Below are 26009 nucleotides of genomic sequence, written 5' to 3' on the forward strand. Positions count from 1 at the left end.
CCGACTACATCCTCCTCGGGGACCTTAACTTCCACCTGGAGAACAACAAGGACCACAACACCACCGCCCTGCTGGAAAACCTCGCCAACCTCGGACTCAAGCAACTGGTCAACACCCCCACCCACTACGCCGGCCACACGCTTGATCCCGTCTTCTCTTCCAGCAAGTACATCACCTTCAGCCACGCCACCGGACTCCACTGGACCGACCACAGCTGCGTCCACTTCAGCTTCAAAAGATCCACGACCCACCACCACCCGCAACAGGTACCTCACAGGAATTGGAGCAAGATCACCGCAGACCAGCTCACCACCTCCCTCAGCCAGAGCCCACCCGCCAACACAACGGACCCCAACGAAGCAGCCCGCAACTTCACACAGTGGCTGACCGCCTGCGCCGACGACCTCGCGCCACTAAAGAACCCTCCCAGCAGACCCAGAAGCAATAAGGCATCCTGGTTCACCGACGACCTCAAGGACTCCAAGAAGACCTGCCGCACCCTCGAGAAAGCCTGGCTCCTCGACCGGACCACCGACAACATGACCGCCCTCAAACACGCTACCCGCAAGCACCACCAGCTCATCCGCACCACCAAGAAGAAATCCCTGAAGGAACGACTGGACAACAACGCCCACGACAGCAAAGAGCTCTTCACTATCGTCAAGGAGTTCTCCAACCCCAGCACCGGCACCAACGACATCACTCCGTCACAAGACCTCTGCGACTCCCTCGCCTTGTTCTTCCACCGCAAGATCGCCGACATCCACAACAGCTTCGGCGCCCCACCCATGCACCCAACCGTCGAACCAACGCCCCCCACCGCCACCCTTCGCACCTGGACCACGGTGACCACCGAAGACACAGCCCGCACGATGAACACCATCCACTCCGGATCACCGACCGACTCCTGCCCACACCACGTCTTCAACAAGGCCGACTCCACCATCGCACCCCAACTCCGGAACATCATCAACGCCTCCTTCAACACCGCCACCTTCCCGGAGAGCTGGAAGCACGCCGAGATCAGCGCCCTCCTGAAGAAACCTACAGCGGAACCCACCGATCTCAAAAACTTCCGCCCCATCTCGCTCCTCCCTTTTCCTGCTAAAGTCATCAAGAAGATCGTCAACAGACAGCTGACCGCCTTCCTCGAGACGAACGGATCCCTCGACTCCTTGCAGTCCGGCTTCAGAGCCAACCACAGCACTGAGACCGCCCTCATCGCAGCCACCGACGACATCCGGACCCTGCTCGACAAGGGGGAAACAGTGGCCCTCATCCTCCTGGACCTCTCTGCTGCGTTCGACACGGTCTGCCACCGCACCCTAGTCCAGCGCCTCAGCAACATCGGTATTCAAGAGAAGGCACTGGAGTGGATCATCTCGTTCCTCGCCGGAAGAACACAAAGAGTCCGCCTCCCCCCGTTTCGCTCCGAGGCCACCGAAGTCATCTGCGGCGTCCCGCAAGGATCTTCACTCAGCCCCACCCTCTTCAACATCTACATGAAACCTCTCGCAGCCATCGCACGCCAGCACAACCTCAACATCATCTCTTACGCCGACGACACCCAGCTGATCCTCTCCCTCACCAGAGACCCCGACATCGCCAGAAACTGCCTACACGAAGGGATGAAAGACGTCGCCGAGTGGATGAAGGACAGCCACCTGAAACTGAACTCGGACAAGACGGAAGTCCTCATCCTGGGATCTTCGCCCTCCGCCTGGGACGACTCCTGGTGGCCCCCACCCCTGGGCACCGCACCCAAGCCAACCGACCACGCACGCAACCTGGGCTTCATCCTGGACCCCTCCCTCTCGATGACCAGACAAGTCAACGTCGTCTCCTCATCGTGCTTCAACACCCTGCGTATGCTTCGCAAGATCTTCCGCTGGATCCCGACCGAGATCAGGAAGACTGTCACCCAGGCACTCGTCACCAGCCGACTGGACTACGGAAAAGCCCTCTACGCCGGAACCACAGCCAAGCTACAGAAAAGACTCCAGCGCATCCAGAACGCCTCCGCCCGACTCATCCTGGATGTCCCCCGACGCAGCCACATCTCCAGCCACCTGAGGAACCTGCACTGGCTCCCCGTCGACAAGAGGATCACGTTCCAGCTCCTCACCCACGCACACAAGTCTCTCCACGACCTGGGCCCCAAGTACCTCAACGACCGCCTGACCTTCTACACGCCCACCCGCCAGCTACGGTCCACCAGCCTCGCCCTCGCAGCCGTACCACGCATCCGAAGAGCCACCGCCGGAGGAAGATCCTTCTCTTACCTGGCTGCCAAGACTTGGAACTCCCTCCCCATCAACCTTCGGCTGACCCAGGACCATCTCGCCTTCAGGAAACAACTCAAGACCTGGCTGTTCGAGCAGTAGCATACCCCTCCCCCCAAGCGCCTTGAAACCCTCCCGGGTGAGTAGTGCGCTATACAAATGGCATGATTTATTGATTGACTACATTTCGAAATATTCACTTTTCAAATCCACAGTTGATACAACCACATACCACTGGAGGTTTGACAAGGATACACTCATATACCACAAGAGATTTAGAAAAAAATATATGGCTTTTAATATATTTTATTAAAAAAAGATTTCGCTACATAGGAACATTACATATCTAAAAAAAATTACAATTACAATGTGCATCAATCCTGTAGGGGAAATACTTGTGTAAACAAAACCATTCGTTTTTACAAATAGACATCTATTCAGTACATCATTAGGTTTCTACGTATTCCTTTCACATGCACAGAATACCCGGTGCATTGTAGATTGTGGCTTCAATATCTTTCTGGAATGTTTCAGTGGTTAAAATCAAATGCCAACCACCTTCTTCAGGACAAAATTGGTATCACTTCCCCAATAATAAATTCATACGCTATTTGTTGATCTGAGATTGGTAATGGAGGATTCAACGGGGAAGAGACTTGTGATGATGGGCAATCAAAGTATGGTGTGGTGGTGACGCTCTTTTGAAAGTGGTATGAATGAGAACACCATCTACAGGGATAAAAGAACATCCACTGTTGATTAGTCCCCATATTGAGACAGATCCACTAATCCAACTGCATTTAGTGGGATGCATTACAAATAAATTCTATGATTCAGCTAGATAACGTTACTGTGTTAGATTGAGAATGAAACGCTGCACCTAGACACAAAGAAATGAGATGTACATATTTATTCACCTCCTATGAAGCTCTGCATGAGGGATGGTTAAATATGATTGATTTACCACAACTATTGAAAGGGATGTCGTATGAATGTATTATTGGGGATGTGATACCAATTTTGACCTGAAGAAGTTGGTTGACATTTGATTTTAACCACTGAAATGCATTGACGAGCTATTGAAGCCACACGCTACAAAACATGTGAAAGGAATACATAGAAACCTAGTGATGTACTGAGTAGATGTCGGTTTGTAAAAAATAATGGTTTTGTTTAAAAGTATTTCCCCTATAGGATTGATGCACATTGTAACTTTTATGTTTTTAGGTATGTGATGTTCTTCTGTGGAGAAATACTTTTAAATTATATATATCACTATAATGTCTTAAAAGCCATGATTTTTTTCCAAATCTCTGTGGTATATCAGTGTATCCTTGTCAAACCTCCAGTGGTATTTGATTGTATGAGTTGTGTGGTTTATATGTATGAGGAGTGAGTATTTTGAAATGAAGTAATTTGTGCACCTAGTATTCATCAATCTATTTTTACACCTATAAGTGCTCCCATGTATTTCGTAGGTTGCAGCACACCCCATTCCATTGCGGAATGGGATGGACCCAATGATGAAGCAAGCCACCAAGGGGAACCCTGGTGGGTGAGGGCCATCTAAGTAATGTTTTCCAAATTAATGTGGAGGTCTAGTACATGATCAACAAATGGGCTCTTTTTGGTTCTTTGACAACTTCAAGGATAGACACAAATTCAAGGGGTGTATATAAGCTACATGATTCCAGTTAACTTTGTTCTTGAGCAAGATTGCCCCCCTCCCCATCCCCACTAGGGTGACCCCTTTCAGAGCTCCTTGTATTAAAAGAGAATACAAATTACCACTGCAATTAAAGTCTGTTCATGACCAGGTTTCTTGAAGCCTCTTGATTAAGGGATTAAAAGATTTCAGATGATTTACATTTTCTTCAGCTTGTCCCAATCTGACATATTCCGTGACAGAAAAAGCACCCCCAAGCTACCTCAACGGCTCATTAATCCTGGGTAAAGGGCAGATGTTATTCAATGCACATGCCACCCAGCTCCACTGAGAAAGATCGTCTTCCAAATCAGTAGCCCGGGGATGGGTTACAGGACCTTCCACCACGTTAAAAACTTGACCCCCTTGTTTTAGTGAAATAACTATATCTTTGGGATTCCTCTGAATGAAATTGGGAACAGGCCCCACTGCATCAATAATCAGTGTTTAAAATACTTTTAGTCTAATCGATTATTGGGTAGGGGATTCCCAATACTCAACAACAGGAACTACATCAATCCCTTGCTGTAGGAAAACTCACAATTCTGGACAACCAAATTTGCGATAACCAGGGAGTCAAAGCGGACTCTGGAATAAGGGGACCGACCATATGAATGAGCAAACACATTAGTGGTGTCACTGCTTTTCACCAACTTTAAAGCATCAATCTCCATGAAGGATAGAGCTTCTAGTTACCATGGTGACTCATTATCAAATACAGGATACAATCCAGAACAGATGACATAGCGCTCTATTCCACACAGTTCCAGGTCAGACAAAAGGTTTTTGCCTCATAGTTAAGCTTGGGATGAGGGTGCGAGACAGGCACTACTGTGGTGCGCTGATCAGCATTACTCATACTAGAAGGATAAGACACCTGATACCCCTAGTTTGTCCCTCCTATATGGGGACCTTCTCTCAAGACCACCTAACCAGATCACTGACATCACTAGGACCCAACTCCAGCAAGGGAAGAGAAGCCCCGCTTCCCAATTTCCTCTCCCACTCCAGGAGGCACAGGCAGAGCATTAGATATTGGAACCAAGGCCCCCTATAGGGGAGAGAGAGGGCGGAATGGAAATAACTGGCACTGCTCCGGTTCTCGCCTCAACCCCAACAGGATCATTATATGGGCAATTCTGCATGATCAGCGCAGTTAGTGGTGGAAGAACCGGTCCCTCCTGCGAACCACCTGCCTCCAAAGTCGCACTGTTAACACTGACCCCCTTTGGCCGTCCATGGGCCAGGGAAGAGGACATAGCCAAGAGCAGAGGGACAGTGGGACAGCAGCTCGAATCTTCCGTCACTGCCTCAGAGGCAACTTTAGGCATTTTCCGGAAGAAACCAGTAATAAGAGGATGAGATCTGAAAAAGTGATGCTGAGAACTTCAAGGCCACTAATGGGAAATTAATCACCCACCCTCCTTCAGAGCCTATGCATATAAACTTGCTGACTGCTACACAGGCCGAAAGTCTGCACTCACACACTGGTTAAAAGCTGAGAAAACGCTCAGAAGTACAAATTAATGCACTATATGAACCTGCATCAGCTGTACCCCTGAAAAAGAGCCTTATACTGTGGATCTGTAGTCACTTTTCAGATGGAGCCCTGTACAACCAGCAGTAATAGCAGGTATAGCCGTGATAGTGTGGGAGCAAATGGGAAACATAATTTACTACGAAGGCATCACCACGCATAATGTTTACCACGGTACACTTATCACGCAAACGTTTTTTCAACGCGGGTGCCTTCCACGACCGTCTTTACCACGCAAGTACGTTCTGCGTGGGTTGGGGGGAGACGTGGTATTCCTTCCAGTCGTTCTGCGTGGGCTGGGGGGTTGGGGGGGCTCGTGGGGGCTGGGGGGGTCTCCCCCCCAAAAAATAACAAATTATGGAGTGGGTTACCTAAATAAAAAAAAACGATCTTTAGTATTTTTGAAGTAAAAGGAAAGAACCTCCCCCAAAGACGTGCCGTGTACGTCAAAATAGCAGTCCTTTTTTAATTTTGGTAGACGTGTTTTGACGCTTGTTTCCATGGTGGATGGAAGTAAGGGCTGCTGGTGAAAGACGTGCAGGTAAGACGTTTCTACGCGTGGTATAATCCTTCGTTGTAAATTCCAGCGTGGTAAAGCCACTTGCGATGTAAAATTCGCGTGGTAAAGCCATGCGTGGTAATTGTAAGCGTGGTATAATCATATATTCGGAGCAAATAGCAGATGGCAGACATAAAGCAGGACCAGACATCCAGATGATGAGCGAAAGCAATTGGCAGAAGAAGAATATATGTGAAGGAAAGCAGGCTCCCCTTCAGGAAGCACAAGCTGCACCAGCCTAATGCCGGCCATCTCCACTCCAGTGAGAGGGCCTGCATCCTAAGCCTCTACCTGCATGCTGGTACTCCCACTGGCCGCTGAAGCACGAAGTCATGGTGCCCAGCTATCCAACTCCGCCTTACGTTACTGCAGACACTGCGGTCTACCTTCTGCCTCCCACCTCCTGCTTGCAGGGTGGGGGAAGAAAGAGCAACAACCCAGCAGAGGAAAGGAGTTCGTGGGATACCACTCCCTCCGCCGTAGGAATCTCGTCGACAGCCACTGTCCTAAACCACCAAGCAGAATGCGGCAGTGACTGCAGCAATGACTACGGCCACAGCTGATTGTGGTCCATGCCGCGGACTGCTGCAAACTGGGGGCCTGCTCGCGTCTTCTGCTCTGCTCCTCACATCTGATGAATTATACCCTCATCATTATATCCACTGATGTGCCTATGTCAACTAGTCTGTTTTCTTCAATACCTCCAACCGTGCCAGAGGACCGTGGCTACTTTTTACTGGATTTTTCATCAGAACAAACATATGTATATCAATAAAGGGAATCCATTGTAACTCTGTTCTTTTGGCACCTGGTGCATATCTGTAGTTTAATCTGGCAACAACTAGACATTCTTTGAATCGTCACTGAAGGGACGACTGGGACTATTATGGCACCTTCAGATCAAACGATTAATTTTTCACACCTGAGGCAACAGAACTTGGTCCATGGTGGAGCTTTAATGCCTTCATTTTCCACTGTCCCCTGATCCAGTCATGTCGGCAACGGCTGCCCCAAGGGGGCGCCAGGGAGTCGACCCTATGCCACTACCGCTGCCATATTACAGCTTTTATATGAAAAGAAACGATCTCACAGATCCTTTGCTCGCATTTAAATGCTGTAATGTCAGGTTGCCAGCAGAAGAGGGCTCCACTACCTGTTTTGCACAAGTGTCAGGTGGAAGCTGTTAAAACCCAGCCTAACACATACATAAAACATATCTGATATGCTGCACTAGCGTCACACAGTTTTGCATGTCAGATAATGGAGCTTCATGGCTTGTCAATCTCACACACTCTTCCCCAATCAGAATATGGAATAGAGAAAAAGGTCTACTTCAGTACCATCAGCCCTATTCCAGCTTTCGATTGGGTGGAAGCTCATGGGTCTGTCTCCGGCTGCTGTGAAGAGATGGGAGTGTCGGAAGGCATGGGCCTGCCTCGGGTTGTTTTTTGTATTTAAGTCTAAGTGTGTTTGTTTCTCTATGTGCTGGGGATTGCATGTGTATGTATGTTTGAATGTATTTGTGTGCATCCCTGAAACTGTGTGTATGTATGCATGTCTGCTAGTGTGTGAAGTAAATGTCTGCCCCAGGGTTTGGCAAGGCCAGAGGCAGAGTGCTGGATTGTGCTGTTGGGCTCACCACTTCGATAATGCACCAGCCGCCATTGTATGGTGTCCCTCATACTGGTCTCCACTTCAATGGCAGCCTCTATATTTTGTTTGCATGTGTCACGCCAAGCATCATCAACAAGTGACTAGTTGCTGCTTGGCATAGTATCAGCCTTGAATGATTAGGCTGCTCATCTCCCCATCCACTTAGAATATGGAGCAGATAGTAGCAAGATGATGCAGGCACATATGTAATGCTTGTCGGTTTCTCTGACCTCAACCCGACAATTTGCGGATTTTTATGTCTGTATACTAGCAGCCCGTCCGGACGTTGTCTGGGTATGAATTGCTGCCGGCCAGTAGTATATTGTTTTGTAGGATTTCGTTTTGATAGTATTTCTTATCTGTGACAGGCCTGTGAAACGCCCCGATTCACAGTGCACTGCTGATGCACTTAAGAGTGCGCGTTCAGTAGTGTGTGAACTCGAGTTTCCCTACTTTATTTTTCCTTGCAATATTATATAGCGTGAACTCGACAACATGGCATGAGCACAATTTACATTACAGAAGAACACATTCATTTGTGGTAGGCACGGGGAGACAAAGCGATTTGCCTGGAATCTCAGGATGTTGAGCTGATGCCGAGATTCGAACGTACTTCCTCAGCTCTAAAGCTCGCAATTCTAGAACTTGTGGTGGGAGGTGTGTCTAAAAGTGTATGTCGGTGCTGGCCATCAATGAGAGAGAACTGTGCATTTTTCAAATCGGTGGTGAAAAAATATGAGTATGTTGCTGGAGATGTGGGCCGCCGTGCCACCAATGTACTTACCGGGGGAGGGTAGCACCCATTATTCCGCAACTTTCTTTCCGCATACCAACACTCCGCATACTTTCATTACGAAAGTACCATGACTCGGCAATGCCATTATAACGCATGGCATTACATTTTATATGCTTTTACCACGCATACATTTACAACGAAATTCGTTGTAAATGCATGAATGGTAAAAGCATTTTTTTTTATGTTTGGATAAGGTAAGTGTGGGAAAAGGGGTATGTTTTGGGGTACTGAGGTATATGTTTTGTGGTGTTTGGGTATTTTAAGGGTTCAGATATCGTTTTGGGTTTGAGGTACAGGGGTAGTTTTAGGGAAAGGTATGGGCTTTGGGGTACAGGGGTATTTTTAGGGTTCAGGGCTAGGTTTGGGTTTTGGGGTATAGGGGTATTTTTAGGGTTCCAGGGTAGGTTTGGGTTTTGGGGTACAGGGGTATTTTAAGGGTTCAGGGCTAGGTTTGGGTTTTGGGGTAAGGGGTATTTTTAGGGTTTAGGGCTAGGTTTGGGTTTTGGGGTACAGGGGTATTTTAGGGTTCAGGGGTAGGTTTGGGTTTTGGGGTACAGGGGTATTTTTAGAGTTCAGGGCTAGGTTTGGGTTTTGGGGTACTTGAAATAGTATTTAGCGTGAACTCGACAACATGGCATGAGCACAATTTACATTACAGAAGAACACATTCATTTGTGGTAGGCGCGGGGAGACAAATCGATTTGCCTGGAATAACAGGATATTGAGGTGATGCCGAGATTCGAACGTAGCTCCCGAGCTCTAAAGTTCGCAATTCTAGAACTTGTGGCGGGAGGTGTGTCTAAAAGTGTATGTCGGTGCTGGCCATCAATGAGAGAGAACTGTGCATTTTTCAAATTGGTGGTGAAAAAATATGAGTATGTTGCTGGAGATGTGGGCCGCCGTGCCACCAATGTACTTACCGGGGGGAGGGTAAACACCCATTATTCCGCAACTTTCTTTCCGCATACCATCACTCCGCATACTTTCATTACGAAAGTACCATGACTCGGCAATGCCATTATAACGCATGGCATTACATTTTATATGCTTTTACCACGCATACATTTACAACAAAATTCGTTGTAAATGCATGAATGGTAAAAGCATTTTTTTTTTATGTTTGGATAAGGTAAGTATGGGTATAGGGGTATATGTTTTGGGGTACTGAGGTATATGTTTTGTGGTGTTTGGGTATTTTAAGGATTCAGATATAGTTTGGGGTTATGGGGTACAGGGGTAGTTTTAGGGATAGGTATGGGCTTTGGGGTACAGGGGTATTTTTAGGATTCAGGGCTAGGTTTGGGTTTTGGGGTATAGGGGTATTTTTAGGGTTCCAGGGTAGGTTTGGGTTTTGGGGTACAGGGGTATTTTAAGGGTTCAGGGCTAGGTTTGGGTTTTGGGGTACAGGGGTGTTTTAAGGGTTCAGGGCTAGGTTTGGGTTTTAGGGTACAGGGGTATTTTAGGGATCACGGGTAGCTTTGGGTTGTGGGGTACAGGGGTATTTTTAGGGTTCAGGGCTAGGTTTGGGGTTTGGGGTACAGGGGTATTTTTAGGGTTCAGGGGTAGGTTTGGATTTTGAGGTACAGGAGTATTTATAGGGTTCAGGGCTAGGTTTTGGGGTACAGGGGTATTTTTAGGGTTTAGGGATAGGTTTGGGTTTTGGGGTAGAGGGTATATTTATAGGGTTAAGATGGGTTAGTTTTTAAGGGTGTTGGGGTATTTTAAGTAGTAAGGGTGGGTTATGATGATGGGGTGCAGGGGTATTTAAAGGGAGCAGGGTGGACACCCGGAGCTGGAATGTACAGAACCTGGGAAGAAAAAACAATGAAATATTGGGCACAACGCTCGCTTTTTTTCCCGTAATCCCGTTTCCCGAACACGCCCACGCCCCCAGCACACGCCCACAGCACACGATATGAGACATGGCATGAAGGGCGGAACGTACCACACGCCCCCAGCGTTTGTATTGCCCTTAGCACATGCCCACAGCACAACGCAGACACTACCACAAGGGACTACTTTGCTGGCATTGTTCTTTTACCTTTTAAATGTATATGGTGGGCGTCTGCATAGCCAATGTCCTTCTGCTGCAACTGCCCTTTCCAACGCTGTATTGGGTGTTGTGATTGATGCTGTGGTTCCTGAGATCACCCGCCTCAAAGGTTCTCTCTTTATTATATTAATATAGATTAATAACAAAAATGTTGTCTGATATAAATATCGTAGCCTAAATGTACTTTACAAAAATATCACTCCATGGGGTGTAGATGTTCTATTAACTCCAATGAGGTGTTATTCTTGTCGGCTAATGTTTAGGCCACAATATTCTGATACCCTGCCAAGCCTCTTTCACTGTGGATGGGTGAAAAGCAAACGCCTCACCAAACTGATCTCCCTTATTGTGGTTGCAAAGTCCGATTTAAGTTGTTGGTTGAAGCCTCATTGTTCACCTCCTCTCAAGTGCCGAAACGAACGTGGAGGGGGAGAACAACCATTACAACGCAACTTTTACAACGCACTACCATTACAACGAAATTTTTACAACGCAAAAACCATTACAACGCATGTATTTACAACGCATGTTTTTACAACGCAGGTCCATTACAACGTAAGTATTGGTAAGTATATAATTATATTTTAAATTTTATATGTTTGGTTTTTTTAAGGGGTATTTTTAGGGTTAAGGGTCAGTTTTGGGTTTTTGGGTTAAGGGGTATTTTTAGGGTTCAGGGTCAGTTTTGGGTTTTTGGGTAAAAGGGTATTTTTAGGGTTCAGGGTCAGTTTTCAGTTTTTGGGTAAAGGGGTATTTTTAGGGTTCAGGGTCAGTTTTCAGTTTTTGGGTAAAAGGGTATTTTTAGGGTTCAGGGTCAGTTTTCGGTTTTTGGGTAAAGGGGTATTTTTAGGGTTCAGGGTCAGTTTTCAGTTTTTGGGTAAAGGGGTATTTTTAGGGTTCAGGGTCAGTTTTCAGTTTTTGGGTAAAGGGGTATTTTTAGGGTTCAGGGTCAGTTTTCAGTTTTTGGGTAAAAGGGTATTTTTAGGGTTCAGGGTCAGTTTTCAGTTTTTGGGTTAAGGGATATTTTTAGGGTTCAGGGTCAGTTTTGGGTTTTTGGGTAAAGGGGTATTTTATAGGGTTCAGGGTCAGTTTTGGGTTTTTGGGTAAAGGGGTATTTTTAGGGTTCAGGGTCAGTTTTGGGTTTTTTGGGTAAAAAGGTATTTTTGGGGTTCAGGGTCAGTTTTGGGTTTTTGGGGTACAGGGGTATTTTTATGGTTCAGGGTCAGTTTTGGGTTTTTGGAGTACAGGGGTACAGGGTAAAAATAAAATAAAATTAAATTTAAATTAAATCAATTAAATGAAATGAAATTAAATTAAATTAAATTAAATTATATTATTTTCAATTATTTTTAATTTAAAAAAATAATATATACTTACCAATACTTACGTTGTAATGGTATGCGTTGTAAAGGTACCTGCGTTGTAAAAACATGCGTTGTAAATACATGCGTTGTAAAAGTTTTTGCGTTGTAAAAAATTCGTTGTAATGGTATGCGTTGTAAAAGTATGAGTTGTAACGTCATACATCCGTGGAGGGGGTTCCCCTGCAAAGTACATGGAGGGGCCCCCCTCTGGTCTCACTCAGGAGCACTCAGGCCAAAGTACTGTGCTGAGGGGGTCCCTGGAGCTCGCCCTACAGAGGACTGCGGGGGTGGCCTTTGTTACGCCACTGCTTGCCTCCAATAATGATGAGTCATGGCCCAGCATGATAGCTGCAGAGAAGCTAGGGAACGAAGGAGCACAGGCTGCCTCTTGGTGACTGCAGCTGACCATGCATCCCCTTGGCCAGGAAAACACCTTTGGGCGGAAGACACCTTGCCAGTTATAGCCCAACCTATCAAGACACACAGTGACATTGAGCATTTATGGAGCGTACAGCTACTCAAAGAGTGTCCTGGCTCTGAAAAGACTCTATACATTCACAGTATAAATCACATACTTTACCCAGGTTTCATCAATCTGCCTTGAAATAGAGCTTGACCGGTTTGATTACCTTCCTCCTAGGTAACATTCTCAGGCTTTTACTTAAAGGTTTAGTGTTCCATGATTAACTCAGTAAAGCACGCTTGACTGGAGCATGCTTGTGTGCACCAGTCACTATTCTTTGTTATTTGAGACCTGTGCTTACTCTGCCCTTTTTGCACTTTTGTTGTTTGCAGGATGACAACAGATACCATGAAGATATCTTTGGTGTGACCCTGCGCACGTACGAAGTGACGAACCGCCTGAGGTCAGAGTCGATCGCGCACATCGAGGAGAGTAAGAAGGACAGTGACGAGTAAGTGCCTGGTTTTGGGGGTATGTTCCTTGTGACACTGTAATGAGGTAAACACATGCATGAGATGGGAGGAGCAAAGGGATTTGAGGTGATGAAGAGGACCCCAAGTGACACCTCCCATTAATTGCAAGAACTCTGGTCTTTAAACACTGGGTGGCGTGCCCTAACTTGCTAGAATATTGTTGTATAAACACTGGCTCGAGTCTCACACAATCCTCACATGATTGGCCTAAAATACTCAAATCCAGTCCAGTCACTGCCACCAAGTCTGGATTAAAGCAATATATAGAGTCCTTGCAAACAAAAACTCAAAGAGATTCTCCACCAACCCCATAGAAATGCCTTGATACCCCATCATGTCTTGTTTATTATCATGTCACTGAGCTCCCAACATCCAATGTGATCCTCCACTCCCAGCTCATCAACACCAAATCAGTTTCCTCAGGTCCCAAAGCACTTTCCTGATCAATAAAATCATTAAATTCTACCTTGTTTTTTATCAGGGATCTAGCACTTATTAGAGTGCTTTGTATTTATTGGTTCCTTTGTGTTCATTGAGTCCATAGAGGAGATATCATTGATTTTATAATTGCTAAGTGTAAAGTTACAGGTGCAACATTTAGTATTGGCTAGATCTGCCTGCGGTGGAGAGTAGCACAAGAGGGATTCTTATAAAATGTTTGAAGAGTTTTTGCCTTGAGAATGTCAGCTTGGTAATGGTTTCTGAGGTTAAACGAGCAGGGGGGCTGGTGCTGCTCATGGTCGTGACAGGCGAAGATGGGCTTGCATTTGGCACGTCTGCTGCACACTCAAGCGCTATGCTGATGAATTTGTAGTTTGACATCAATGGAGGGGCTGTATCTGGGGACGTGGTGACACCGCGCTATGAGCACAACCTAAAACAGTGCAAGGTGAAATTAAAATCTAAACGGGGGTTCAGCAACATCTTGTGGACTACCACAGGCTCCCCTGCAGTCAGCCACAACTGGTAAAGTAATTCAAGCTAAAATAAAAGACATTGCAATATGGTGCTGCTAGAGCGCTCGGACACCAGGCAACTCTAGTGTGTACAAAGAAACAATACATTCATCAGCACACAACCTTTGATGCAAGGCACATTCATGAGATGCATCACAAACAAGACCAAGACTGATTGAGATCAACTGACCTGGCTCACAAAGAATTGCCAATCTCCCTTAATGTTGTTTTGCCAAAGGCTGGCAAAACCTTGGTCATGTCACATGCTCGGTAACACACTACTGGTCGGTTTTCATGAGCTACAGCTAACTTCTTGATGAGAATTTTCTACGCTCTGCATGCCTCATCAAGGGCCTAAGAAAGGTCATCAATGTCAACTGTTTACTAAAGGATCTCCACTATGTTCGGCTGCTGACCTACATAATCTTCAAAACCTACTGCATTACCCACAAAGCAGTCACCCCCAACACACCTGCTCTTCTGCCTTGCAAGGTTAAGTCCCCTGGACACATAGGCAAAGCCAACAGTAGCATCATTAACAGAATTGACATCAGAAGGAGTAGGAAAAAGAAGAACATATGCCAGGACTTCTTTTGCTACTTCCTGAGGTCTTGGAACACCATCCTATCTCCACCCTTCCATTTCTTGAGGAAATGACTCAAAACCTTCTTCTTCAAGAAACACCACACTTTAGTGCAGGCGCATTAGCAGTGGGTCTCCTTAAGATGATCACTTATAGCAGCTCCCCCTCCCCAAGTTAACATCCCCTCTTCCCCGTTCCTCTCTCCCTTTTCACCCTCCCCGCACCTGCCCCATCCTCCTGGTCTGATCCAACCATCTGTACACTCCTCCCTCCTCAACTACTTTTGCTCCGAGCATCACTGTGCTTGTTGCAGGACCAAGTCCTCGTTGCCTCCCTCCTCCTAGTCTGTGCTCAACTGCCCCCCTCCAAAATCCAACAGTCCCCCAAAATCTACCTCACCCATTCACTCCTGCCATACATGACACTATTATACCCCGTCTTTTTTACGTAGCAGTCATTGTGCTACATCCACCTTTTCACTTTACAAATTCAATATATGCATAGATACTGGGGCATACAAGCTAGGTACATCGCACAAGTCTCAAACTCCAATTGAGTTTCAGTTTTATATAATCACCATTGCCTCACAAACCCCAACAGTCTCACTTGTTCATAATCAGCACTCAACTACTAATGCATTTCAATTGTTCTCACATATTAACAATCCGCACTGGCTCATTTACTCCAGTGGAGTCTCTCTCATTCACAATCTGTATCAAATCCTAAACTCCAAAAGAGTTTGCTTGTTCCTCATCAACGTTCACTCATGACTTCCAGTGGCGTGACACTCGTTCATAATCTGGATTAACTCGTAAACTCACTCCAGTAGATTCCCACACAATCCTCCATTGCACTCCCCCCACAGTCTTAAAATAAAGTCCTTCTCTTTCAGCTTTGGCTCATAAAGTGGGTAGTAGTCAATCTTGCAGTGAGGCTGGACCCTAGTGGTCATTCCTTAATCTTTACTAAACAATGTTTTCCTTTCCAGATTTGTTGCTACATCTGTGCTTACAAATTCCTTTGTGTTGTCCCACTCTCTCTTGCAGGGTTTTCCGTTCATAACTTCAGTACGTCACCTTCTCTTCGATGCCATGCTGGTGCACTCACATACACTCGCAACCATTCCAGAAGAGGAGTTTTGTATCTCTACGGACGCAGACAAATCTTTTCTACGGGACATCAAGAAAGTCGGTCTCTCTTATGCCCTGTCTTGTCCTTGTCCAGTGGCGAGATATATATATTCCTTTGACATTTTTTATTTGTTTGCGAGGGGCTGAGGGCGGGTGAGGGGTATGGGGTGGAAGATGCACTCATTTTGCTGCTTGAGAACTTGATATGGCTTTGCTCAAACATTTGTTGTCTTCAATCAACATGCAGAAGTCTATATTTGTGTGTTGGATGGACGCATGGTGACCACTACCCGATGTGGCAGGGCTTCATTGCTGAGCCCCAGGGACTGAAGTGTGATTGGTCATCCTTCATAGCACGAGACCCTCCTGACTCACAGACTTCGAGACCTCCACACCGGATTTCATTTTACTTTCTTGCTGAGACAGCCTTTTCTGATTGTGCATGTGTTTGTGCATTGCCAAAGGCTTTCACCATGAAGTCTCAGCCCAGAAGGCATAAAGAAGACCTTACGCTCGAAAATTGGTTCATGTAAGAGCCCATTTCAACCAAAAGGGCTTGACTGTTCTGCTGCATGTCGTGTTGGAGCTGAGCTATATCTGGGGCATGTGCTCTCTATGGAAAGACAAGGGTTATATTTGGACCCACCACGTCCAGGGGCTCTCCTTGTCGAGCTTTTGTGATTTTGTTTGAGGACACTACCATTCTGTGTATACCTGTAGTTGGACAAAAAAGTTGTTATTGTGCCTCTTTCCACGTGAGCGTCATGGGGTCCACTCGTAACGCAGAGGGATGTCTGTTTATAGCTGATATGTTGAAAGGAAAGAAGGACTAGCAGGCGTCTGTGAGCGGTAGAGCTGGAAAAGGGACTAAGATATATTGATTGATGATGACTAAGATATAGCATGTTGGCAAGGAAGTAGAAGAAGAGAGGGGGGGATATCTGGTACCTCTGAGCTATGGAGCATGAAAGGAGACGTGATCTCGTATCTCTCAGCTAAGAAGCAGACCTATTCCAAAAAGGGAGTGATGTAATGCTTGTAAGCTACATGATAGTGTACAGAAGGACAATGATGACTGGTGCCTTTCGAATAGCACGTGTGTCCCAGAGGTCCGCGACTGGTGGAGCCAAATCACATTTTCAGGGTTGTTACATGAAATACATTTGAATAAAATGAATCTAAATGGGACACACTTGCAACATTTTCAGGATACCTACAAATCTGACATGGATTTGACCCTTCTGAACCATCATTAGACTTGTTTTTCCCTTATCATTAGACCTGTGTCAGCTAAGGGGTACTTAGAATTGTAAGTTCTAATATCCTGTGATGGAATGTGAGTTTTGTTTTCGAGTAATGCAGAATGCAAAGGCTGGTGTGCCTTTCATACGGGTGGTGTGATGAAATATAGACGTTGGAGAGTCTCAGCTGGGGTTGGAGGTGGCATGGGACTTCAGGAAGTGCTCCCTATCTAAGAATCAAAGCTGTAATGGGCAGTGCTGCAATGGCTCTGCCACGAGGCCTAGTTTGTGGTGGAAAGAGATGGCCACTTCCTGTATTTGCTACAACTCTCCATTTCTTCTCAATCTTAAAAATCAGTGGTCTGACGTTTCCAAGTCACTAGATTCTGTAATTCTACACTGGAATCGAAGTAGAGGACAGTCTGCCCTGTGTGGGTTTTGTTATACATGGTCAAACTTGGGATAGCATCCTTTTGTTTACTGTGCTCTATTATTAGGTTAACAATACTCAGATAAGCAGAATTATCAGTATTGCACCCTGAGGGCAGTATGAATATTTATAGCAATTAACTCGGCTCTCTCCACTGGTTAACAAAAAAAGTACAGTAACTCAAATTGCATGGTTTTCTATTCCCACCACTCTGTTTCAGGGGTGACAGATGGAAAGTGGTTTCATTGGTGTTTTATTGGTGTAAAGAGGTGCCTTTTGTGCTGGGAAAGGAAGAACAATAAATGGCAGGGAATGGAAACATGGAATAGGCCCAAATAAGTAGCATACATTGAGATGGGATAAATGGTAGATCAGATGACTAAGAAGCTTTCGAGAATTCGCTGTTTTAGAGAAAAGAGGGATTTAAATAGGAACTAACACTGACAAAACCATATATATGGAATAGAAAGAAAGGGGGACCGAGGTCTGTGAGAAAAGGAAGATAGATAAAGGCTAAGGTCTGTGAGGAAAGAGGAGGCTAACATCTATGAGAAAATGGAAGTTATTGTGAGGGCCACGGTCTGAGAACATGATACTAGTGAAGAAGTTTCTGTTGAAAAAAATCAATAGTTATGACATGTGAGGAAGGAGGTAAGGGTTTGTCCTGATGTAGAACGATATTGGAAGGGGAAGTGACAAGGTCTTTACCAAAATAGGTCCATGGTCTGTAAGAAAAGACAGGCAAGGGAAGACTCGGGCTTTTATCAGAAGCATGGAAAGGAAAGAATGGAGTGCGTGTTCTGTAAGAGAGCTGGAAGACAAGGTAAGGTGCAGGGTCAGTAAGTAAAAGAATAACAGGCTAAAGTCTATGAGATTAAAAAAAAAGGAATCCAAGAACCATTGCCTATGAGAAAAAGAAGACAAACGAGACCAAGCATCTTTGTCAAAAGGAGAGCGACAAAGAAAAAGACAAGTGAGAACGAGGGTCAGCGAGAAAAGATGGTATAGGAGAGCCACGGTTATTAAAAAAAAAGAAGTTCGAGGCATGTGGGCTGCTAAATTCATATCTTTTGCATTAGATCGCCGCCTAGTGTTGGGTCCGGATGATCGCACATTGTTGTCCTGGAAGAGTCTTCGAAGTATCCTGAGATAGGTGGCTCCTCCCCTGGACTACAGTGCGCATGGGCATCGGCTCCATCCCCAGATTGTTTTTTTCCGCCATTGGGTTCGGATGCGGTCTCGACGTCTCTCTGTCGGAACCGAGAAAAACTAGCTTTTTACGGGCCAAAAGGCCTTATATTCCTTACGTCGGTATTGTTTGCGCACGGTCTCGAGTTCTTCCGTCTCTTTGAGTCGGAATCAGCGGAGTCGTTTCACTCTTCGGACACCAAGGCCTTCTCATCGCGACACGACCGCCACTTTTCGGCATGGAGCGGAGTCCGTTTAAATACTGTCCGCTCTGTGGGTCCAAATACCCACATATCGACGTGCACCCGGTCTGTAACAAATGCCTTTCACCAGACCATAACGAAGACAACTGCATGGCCTGCGCCAGATTCAGGTCAAAGAAGACACTCAAGCTTCGGCGCGCGGTGCGCCTCGAGGCCAGACAAGCGGCCCCGGATCCAGAAAACATCTTCGGCGACCAAGAAGAGGAGGACCAGAGCCATCATCTTCAAATCTCCCCGCCCGAGACGGAAGTCGAGGCAGATCCGGTAGACGACGACGGAGTCGTGGGTCAAGGCCTTGAATACGTCGACGAGGTAGGGGACGTCGAAGAGGTTTATGGGGCCGCGGAAGATAGCTCAGGGGATGAGCTATGCCCCGAAGGTTACGAGGATCAGGCTCGGGTCACGGGAACGCCAGTCGGCCTTACCCACGACCCCGTACCGCAAGCCACGGCCCCGCCTTCAGGCCCGGCCACGGACATACATGCTGCGCACACCGTATCGAAACCGAAACTGAAACCTACGGTATCGACTACACCTAAAATGGCCGACCCTAAATCGAAACCGAAACTTATGGATTCGAGCGTCCCTAAGATGGCGGCCGTCCAACCAAAAACACCTAAACCCGCTGCTTCATCGACTCCGTCGGCCACCGGTCCACAGAAGTCGAAGAAATCTGTCGATTCCACAGTGTCGAAATCGGCGCCAGAGGAGGGTTCCTCTAAAAAGGGAGTTCGGCACGGGTCGACCGCTGCGACGCCGTCAAAGCCCGCCAAAGCCAGCGACACGGCTCCAGTTCCGACTGGGACTTCGTTAGTCGGACGCGTGGTGGAGACGGAGCCAGCGAAATCACACGGATCGAAAGCTGGAACATCTACGCATCGGTCCAAGGACTCTGGGTCGGCGGCTGCGGCATCATCGTCCAAGACTCAGAAGGGCCACCAGGACGTCGGATCCGAGGGCAAGGTCAAGACCTCCTCGTCGGCGCCAAAGGCCGCTGTAAGTGACGCGTCCCTCGTCGCCTCTTCACTACAGAGAATCAGGGAGAAGGCCTCTGCTACGTCGGCTCCGATGCCGTCGCCACAGAAGCCGGTGGACATTCCGGCAAAGCCTGCGAGTAAACTTCTCTTCCTTCTGCCGCCAAAAGAGGCGCCGAAGGCCTTTTCAACAAAAGCAACGCCAAAGAAGTCGGATTCTTCAACGTCTGGAGCACTTTCAGGTCGACTACTCGACTCAGAAGAGGATTCTGAGCGTTTTATCGACGCAGACACGGGCAAATTGACCCTTTACAAGAGGAGGATCACTTCACAGCCAGTGGACTCCTATGTTATCCCCCTGAAGAAGAAGAGGCTTACTCAGGACGCTTCAACACTGATGGAACCTGTCCAGCCTCCTCCTAGAAGGAGCCCAACTCCTTCCCCAGAACACTCTGAGGGTGAGGGATATGGTGAAGATGACCAATACACTTTCCCCATCAATGAACCTGATGCACAGCAAGATTCATATGATGACATAGATGACCAAGGCACCCAAAATGTGGGGCAAGACCCACAGCCTTTCACTGCACGTGCATCCCCAACAGAAGATTCTGCAGGTTTTCATGCACTCATTGAAAGGGCAGCTGCTAATCATGATGTGGACATGCATGCTGACACTTTTTCAGTCTCTGAAAGGACAGTAAAGACACTGCCTATGCTCAAAGGGGTCCTCAAGCATGCTGCGGACATCTTTAAAGAACCTACCAGGGCGAGGGTGGTCAATCCACGTATTGAAAAAAAGTAGACCAGCACCTGCAGACCCTGCATACATTCGGGGGCAGTTGCCGCTTGACTCCCTTGTGGTCGCAAATGCCCGTAAAAGGGCGAACTCCCAAACAACGGGTGAAGCTCCTCCCCCAGATAAGGAGTCAAAAGTCCTAGAGGCAGGAGGCAAGAGAGTAGCTGCACAGGCTGCCAATTTTTGGCGTATTGCGAATACACAGGCACTCTTGGCACGTTATGATAGGGCGCATTACGACACCCTAGAGCACGTTTTAGAACACCTGCCTCCGCAGTTTCAAGAGGGCACCAAACTGCTTATAGAAGAGGGAAAACTGATCTCCAACGCAGCCATAAAGTGTGCACTTGATGCCGCAGACACAGCAGCTAGGGCTATTAACACTAGCGTCATGCTGAGACGGCAGGCGTGGCTCCGCATATCGGGGTTTAAACCAGACATTCAAACAACCATACTTAATCAGCCCGTCAATCCTGATAGACTGTTTGGTCCAGATGTTGACACCACCTTGGAAAAGATTAAGACAGACAACGAAACTGCTAAGTCTATGGGGGCCCTACAATCACAACAGTTCCGTGGCAACAATTTTCGTCGCTCAGGTGCACGTGGAGTCACCAGAGGACAGATGGGTCAACAATCACAATTCTCTAGAGGTGGAGCACAATCCTCGTACCCCAAGCAGAACAAAGGGGGTTACCGAGGAAACAGCACCAGAGGACGTGGCAGAGGAAACAACAACTCCCGCTCCTCTGCCCCAAGCAAACAGTGACTCTCTGTCACTGCCCCCCGACCACTTAACACCTGTCGGGGGGAGACTACAGCAGTTCCTGCCCGTCTGGAGAAACATCACCACAGACAGGTGGGTGCGACAACTTGTCCAGTACGGTTATTGTCTAGAGTTAAAGTCCACTCCACCCAACATTCCACCAAGGCAACGGCCTATGTCCGCAGAGCATTTGCACTTATTGCAGCAGGAGGTAGTGGTGATGCTGCAAAAAGGCGCAATCGAGCTCGTGCCGGTGGAGGAGGAGGGCACAGGGGTATATTCCCTGTACTTCCTTATTCCAAAGAAGGACGGATCTCTCAGACCCATTCTGGATCTGCGTCCCCTCAACCTGTATATACTTTCAGAACATTTCCATATGCTTACACTGCAACAGATTCTTCCCTTGTTAAACCAAGGGGACTTCTTAGCAACCTTAGACCTCAAGGATGCTTATTTCCACATTCCACTACACCCATCCCACAGGAAATACCTCAGATTCACTATCCAAGGCAACCATTATCAGTTCAAGGTCCTACCCTTCGGAGTGACCACAGCCCCAAGAGTGTTTACCAAGTGTCTGGCGACAGTGGCGGCGCACCTCAGGAGGCAGAACATCCATGTCTACCCCTACCTAGACGACTGGCTAGTTCAAGCCAAGTCGGAACAACAGTGCGCCGCGGACATGTCGACTACCATTCACCTCCTTCACGATCTGGGCTTCTCGTTGAACTACCCAAAGTCGCATCTTCAGCCGGCGCATGTCCGGCAGTTTCTAGGTGCGACAATCAATACCCTGACGGCCATGGCCCAGCCAAACCAAGTCAGGATAGACAGCATGCAGTCGCTAATCCAAAAGTTCAGACCGCAACACTCGCTTCCAGCGAGAGTGTTCATGCAGTTGATTGGCATGATGGCCTCCTGCATCTTCATAGTCCCTCACGCACGTCTACATATGCGTCCGCTCCAGGAGTGCTTAGCAAATCAGTGGACGCAGGCTCAGGGACAATTGACAGACCTAGTGTTGGTTACCAGTCGGGCATACGACTCTCTGCATTGGTGGACTCCACACAACCTTTGCAAGGGCCGACTGTTCCAGGAGCCAGTGCCACAGATTATCCTGACAACGGACGCGTCTCTCCAGGGATGGGGAGCTCATCTGCTCACTTACACGGTGCAGGGACTATGGACGACGCAGCAACAGAAGATGCACATCAACTATCTGGAACTGATGGCAATCTTCATGGCGCTCAAGTCCTTCCTTGTACATCTGTGCAACAAGGTAGTGTTAGTCCGGACGGACAACATGACCGCGATGTACTACATTCAAAAGCAGGGGGGCACCCACTCGCCACAGCTGTCTCATCTGGCTCAGGGCATGTGGAAGTGGGCCATTCAGAGGAACATTTTCCTCATGGCAGAACACCTCCCGGGCAAGGACAATCAGATGGCGGATCTGCTCAGCAGATACAGCCATCAAATGCACGAGTGGGAGTTACACCCGTCTGTACTCCACCCGTACTTCCAGCAGTGGGGTCATCCGGAGATAGACCTGTTTGCCACAAACGAAAACGCAAAATGCCAACACTTTGCCGCCAGGTTCCCTCACCCACAGTCGCAGGGGAATGCGATATGGATGAACTGGTCAGGCAGATTTGCGTACGCTTTTCCGCCAGCCCCTCTGATACCGCTGGTGGCAAGAAAGCTAAGGCAGCACTCGATGACTCTCATCCTGGTTGCTCCAACGTGGGCGCGCCAAGCATGGTACACCACGTTCCTCGAACTCTCGGTGGTGCCGCATCAAAGGCTGCGCCTCACGCCCAGACTTTTGACGCAGAACCATGGAGACATTCAGCATCCAGACCCGCAACAGCTCAACCTGGCGATCTGGCTCCTGAAGTCCTAGAGTTTGGATACCTTCACCTACCTCCAGAATGCATGGACATCATCAAGGAGGCACGAAAGCCTACTACCAGAGCATGCTATGCTGCAAAATGGAAGCGTTTTGTCATTTACTGTACAGCCAATAACATCAACCCGCTAGATGCATCTATCCCTAACATCATTTGCTATCTGTTACATCTTTACAAGTGCAATCTGGCGTACACTTCTATTCGGATACATCTATCCGCCATAGCAGCTTATCTTCAGAATAGGCAGCATCTCTCTGTCTTCAGGGTGCCTGCCATTAAAGCTTTCCTTGAAGGCCTGAAACGAGTCATTCCCCCAAGAACACCGCCAGCTCCGGTGTGGAACCTCAATGTGGTCCTCACCAGACTGATGGGACCACCTTTTGAGCCACTACACTCGTGTGAACTCCAGTTCCTAACGTGGAAAGTAGCTTTCCTAATAGCTATTACGTCACTGAGGCGTGTTAGTGAGCTACAAGCGCTCACAATCCAAGAGCCATTCATTCAGATTCATCCAAATAGGGTGGTACTACGTACTAACCCAAAATTCCTTCCGAAGGTGGTGTCACAGTTTCATCTCAACCAAACTATTGACTTGCCGGCATTCTTCCAAAACCCACAAACGGTGGCGGAAAGAATACTTCATACTTTAGATGTCAAAAGGGCGTTGATGTACTACATTGACAGGACACAACACTTTAGGAAAACAAAACAGCTTTTTGTTGCCTTCGCGCCACAGCACAAGGGCAACCCTATTTCCAAAGCAGGAATAGCCAGGTGGATTGTTAAGTGCATCCAAATATGTTACCAAAAGGCAAAACGTACCTTGACAATACCCCCAAGGGCGCACTCCACACGCAAATTGGGGGCATCTATGGCTTTCCTGGGGAACATTCCTTTAGAAGATATTTGCAGAGCAGCCACGTGGGTTACTCCACATACATTTACAAAACACTACTGTGTTGATGTACATTCCAAGCAGCAAGCAGCTGTAGGACAGGCTGTTCTCAAAACACTTTTTCAGGTTTCTGCAGCTGGCACAGGCAACCGCCGCTAATGGAGGGACTGCTATTTATTCTATGCAAAAGATATGAATTTAGCAGCCCACATGCCTCGAACTGAATATGCTACTTACCAGTATGCATCTGTTCTTGGCATGTAGGGCTGCTAACATTCATATCGCCCACCCTCCTCCCCGGTGCCTGTCGCAGCTGCAGACATACTCTTGTATTCAATCATTAGCATGGACATCCTTTACACTTTACACTCCATCTCTGCCACAATGGCTAAAAACAATCTGGGGATGGAGCCGATGCCCATGCGCACTGTAGTCCAGGGGAGGAGCCACCTATCTCAGGATACTTCGAAGACTGTTCCAGGACAACAATGTGCGATCATCCGGACCCAACACTAGGCGGCGATCTAATGCAAAAGATATGAATGTTAGCAGCCCTACATGCCAAGAACAGATGCATACTGGTAAGTAGCATATTCAATACGTGGACCAGAAACTGGGAGTAAGGACGATAAAAAAGGACCAGGGTCTGTGAGAAAAGGAAATAAAGGGAGGATCAAGATTTTGGGGAAAACGGAAGGGGAAGACCAGGCTCTGTTACAATACAGTGTTTAACATTGATGAAAGCTATGGAGGTATATTCAGTAGTCTTACAATAAGTATAACATTGAAAAATATCTTCAAAATATCATATCACAGGCACGGATAACAAGCAGGTATCAGGAGCTATAATCACAGCTTTAGGGTCCAGCTGAATCAGTGTCAACCCTCACTATTAGTGACTAATTCATAATGCCTGGACACCAGGTCTTGGCTGTTTCCTGCTACACAGGTGAGGTACACAAAAGTGCCTACTGCATGACTTCTTGGTTGCTGTCGTGATCTTGGAGCATAGGAATTGATGACACCAATTGAATCACAGTTGCTGCCCATCACACATTCGGTCACCCGAGAATGATATCTCATGATCCTCAATTGGATAACCATAGATCTCATGCAAGACAAGTGGCTGCAGTTCGGTGTATTGTGTTCCTCAACCACCAAATGCCACCTTGTGCTCATTGATCAGGTTCTCTTCGACAATCAATTTTCCAATAAGTTGCTTACTAGCTTGAGGTCTACAGATGCGTGCCTCACTGGTTTTTAAGATCATACATGAAACTATTTTAACACAGAGCTTGATTTAAATTTGAGTGTACATTTTAGGATTTTAAGAAATCCTTTATTTTACATTACATGTTTATGCCCTACACTCTTGACGTCTCTTAATTTGGGCACCTAGGGAGTTAATTCCATTTTAGGGTAAAAACTCCCTATAGTATTTGCTCATGCACCATGTGCAAATTACGTGGCCCTCACTATTCGCCCACTAGTTTTCAACAGGTGAAATCTGGTGAGAAATACTGTTTCGTCCATCCTGCTGCATTTTAATTGCTAAAAGGCAGTATTCCTAATTGACCTCTATCTAGCTCTCCCCAAAGCTGCCTTCGGCCTGTAAAGTGGAGCTAGTTAAAATGGTTGTCATCTGCAAATCATTCTGTCAGTACAGTACTGGGATATGGGTGAAGTGCTTGAACTTTGTTTGGAACCCCACCGGACCTCAGTCGCAAGTACCGTAGATTCATCTAAGTCTCATACGCAGGAGACCCATAGTTGACCCCAACCAGGTCAAATGCAGCATAGCAGGGGTCTCCAACCAGTAGCTCTTGAGCCACTGTAGCTTTCCAGCTACGTCAGAGTAGCTCACCTGTGTGCAGCCCAGATCATTAAATTCGCAAACTTTTGCTTGGTTGAAATATTATACACATACGAAAATTCATAAATTATACAACACTAATAATATCAGTAGCTCTCAATGTGTTTCATTGAACA

The 26009-nt window shown here is 47.1% G+C and overlaps 1 protein-coding gene across 2 annotated transcripts in view; it reads left to right on the forward strand.

Annotated features, from left to right (window-relative positions):
* Positions 1–18341, forward strand: part of NOS1 (nitric oxide synthase 1) — a 1595398-nt gene extending 1577057 nt beyond the window's left edge. For both annotated transcript variants that reach the window (XM_078667121.1, XM_078667122.1), the window contains 2 exons: positions 12745–12863; positions 15471–18341. In XM_078667121.1, coding sequence (XP_078523247.1) covers positions 12745–12863; positions 15471–15486 — 135 coding nt within the window. In that variant the 3' untranslated portion in view covers positions 15487–18341. The remainder of the gene's footprint in view (positions 1–12744; positions 12864–15470) is intronic.
* The last annotated feature ends 7668 nt before the right edge of the window (positions 18342–26009 follow it).

The sequence above is a fragment of the Lissotriton helveticus genome, chromosome 11, assembly GCF_964261635.1.
Source record: "Lissotriton helveticus chromosome 11, aLisHel1.1, whole genome shotgun sequence".
Taxonomy (NCBI): Eukaryota; Metazoa; Chordata; class Amphibia; order Caudata; family Salamandridae; genus Lissotriton; species Lissotriton helveticus.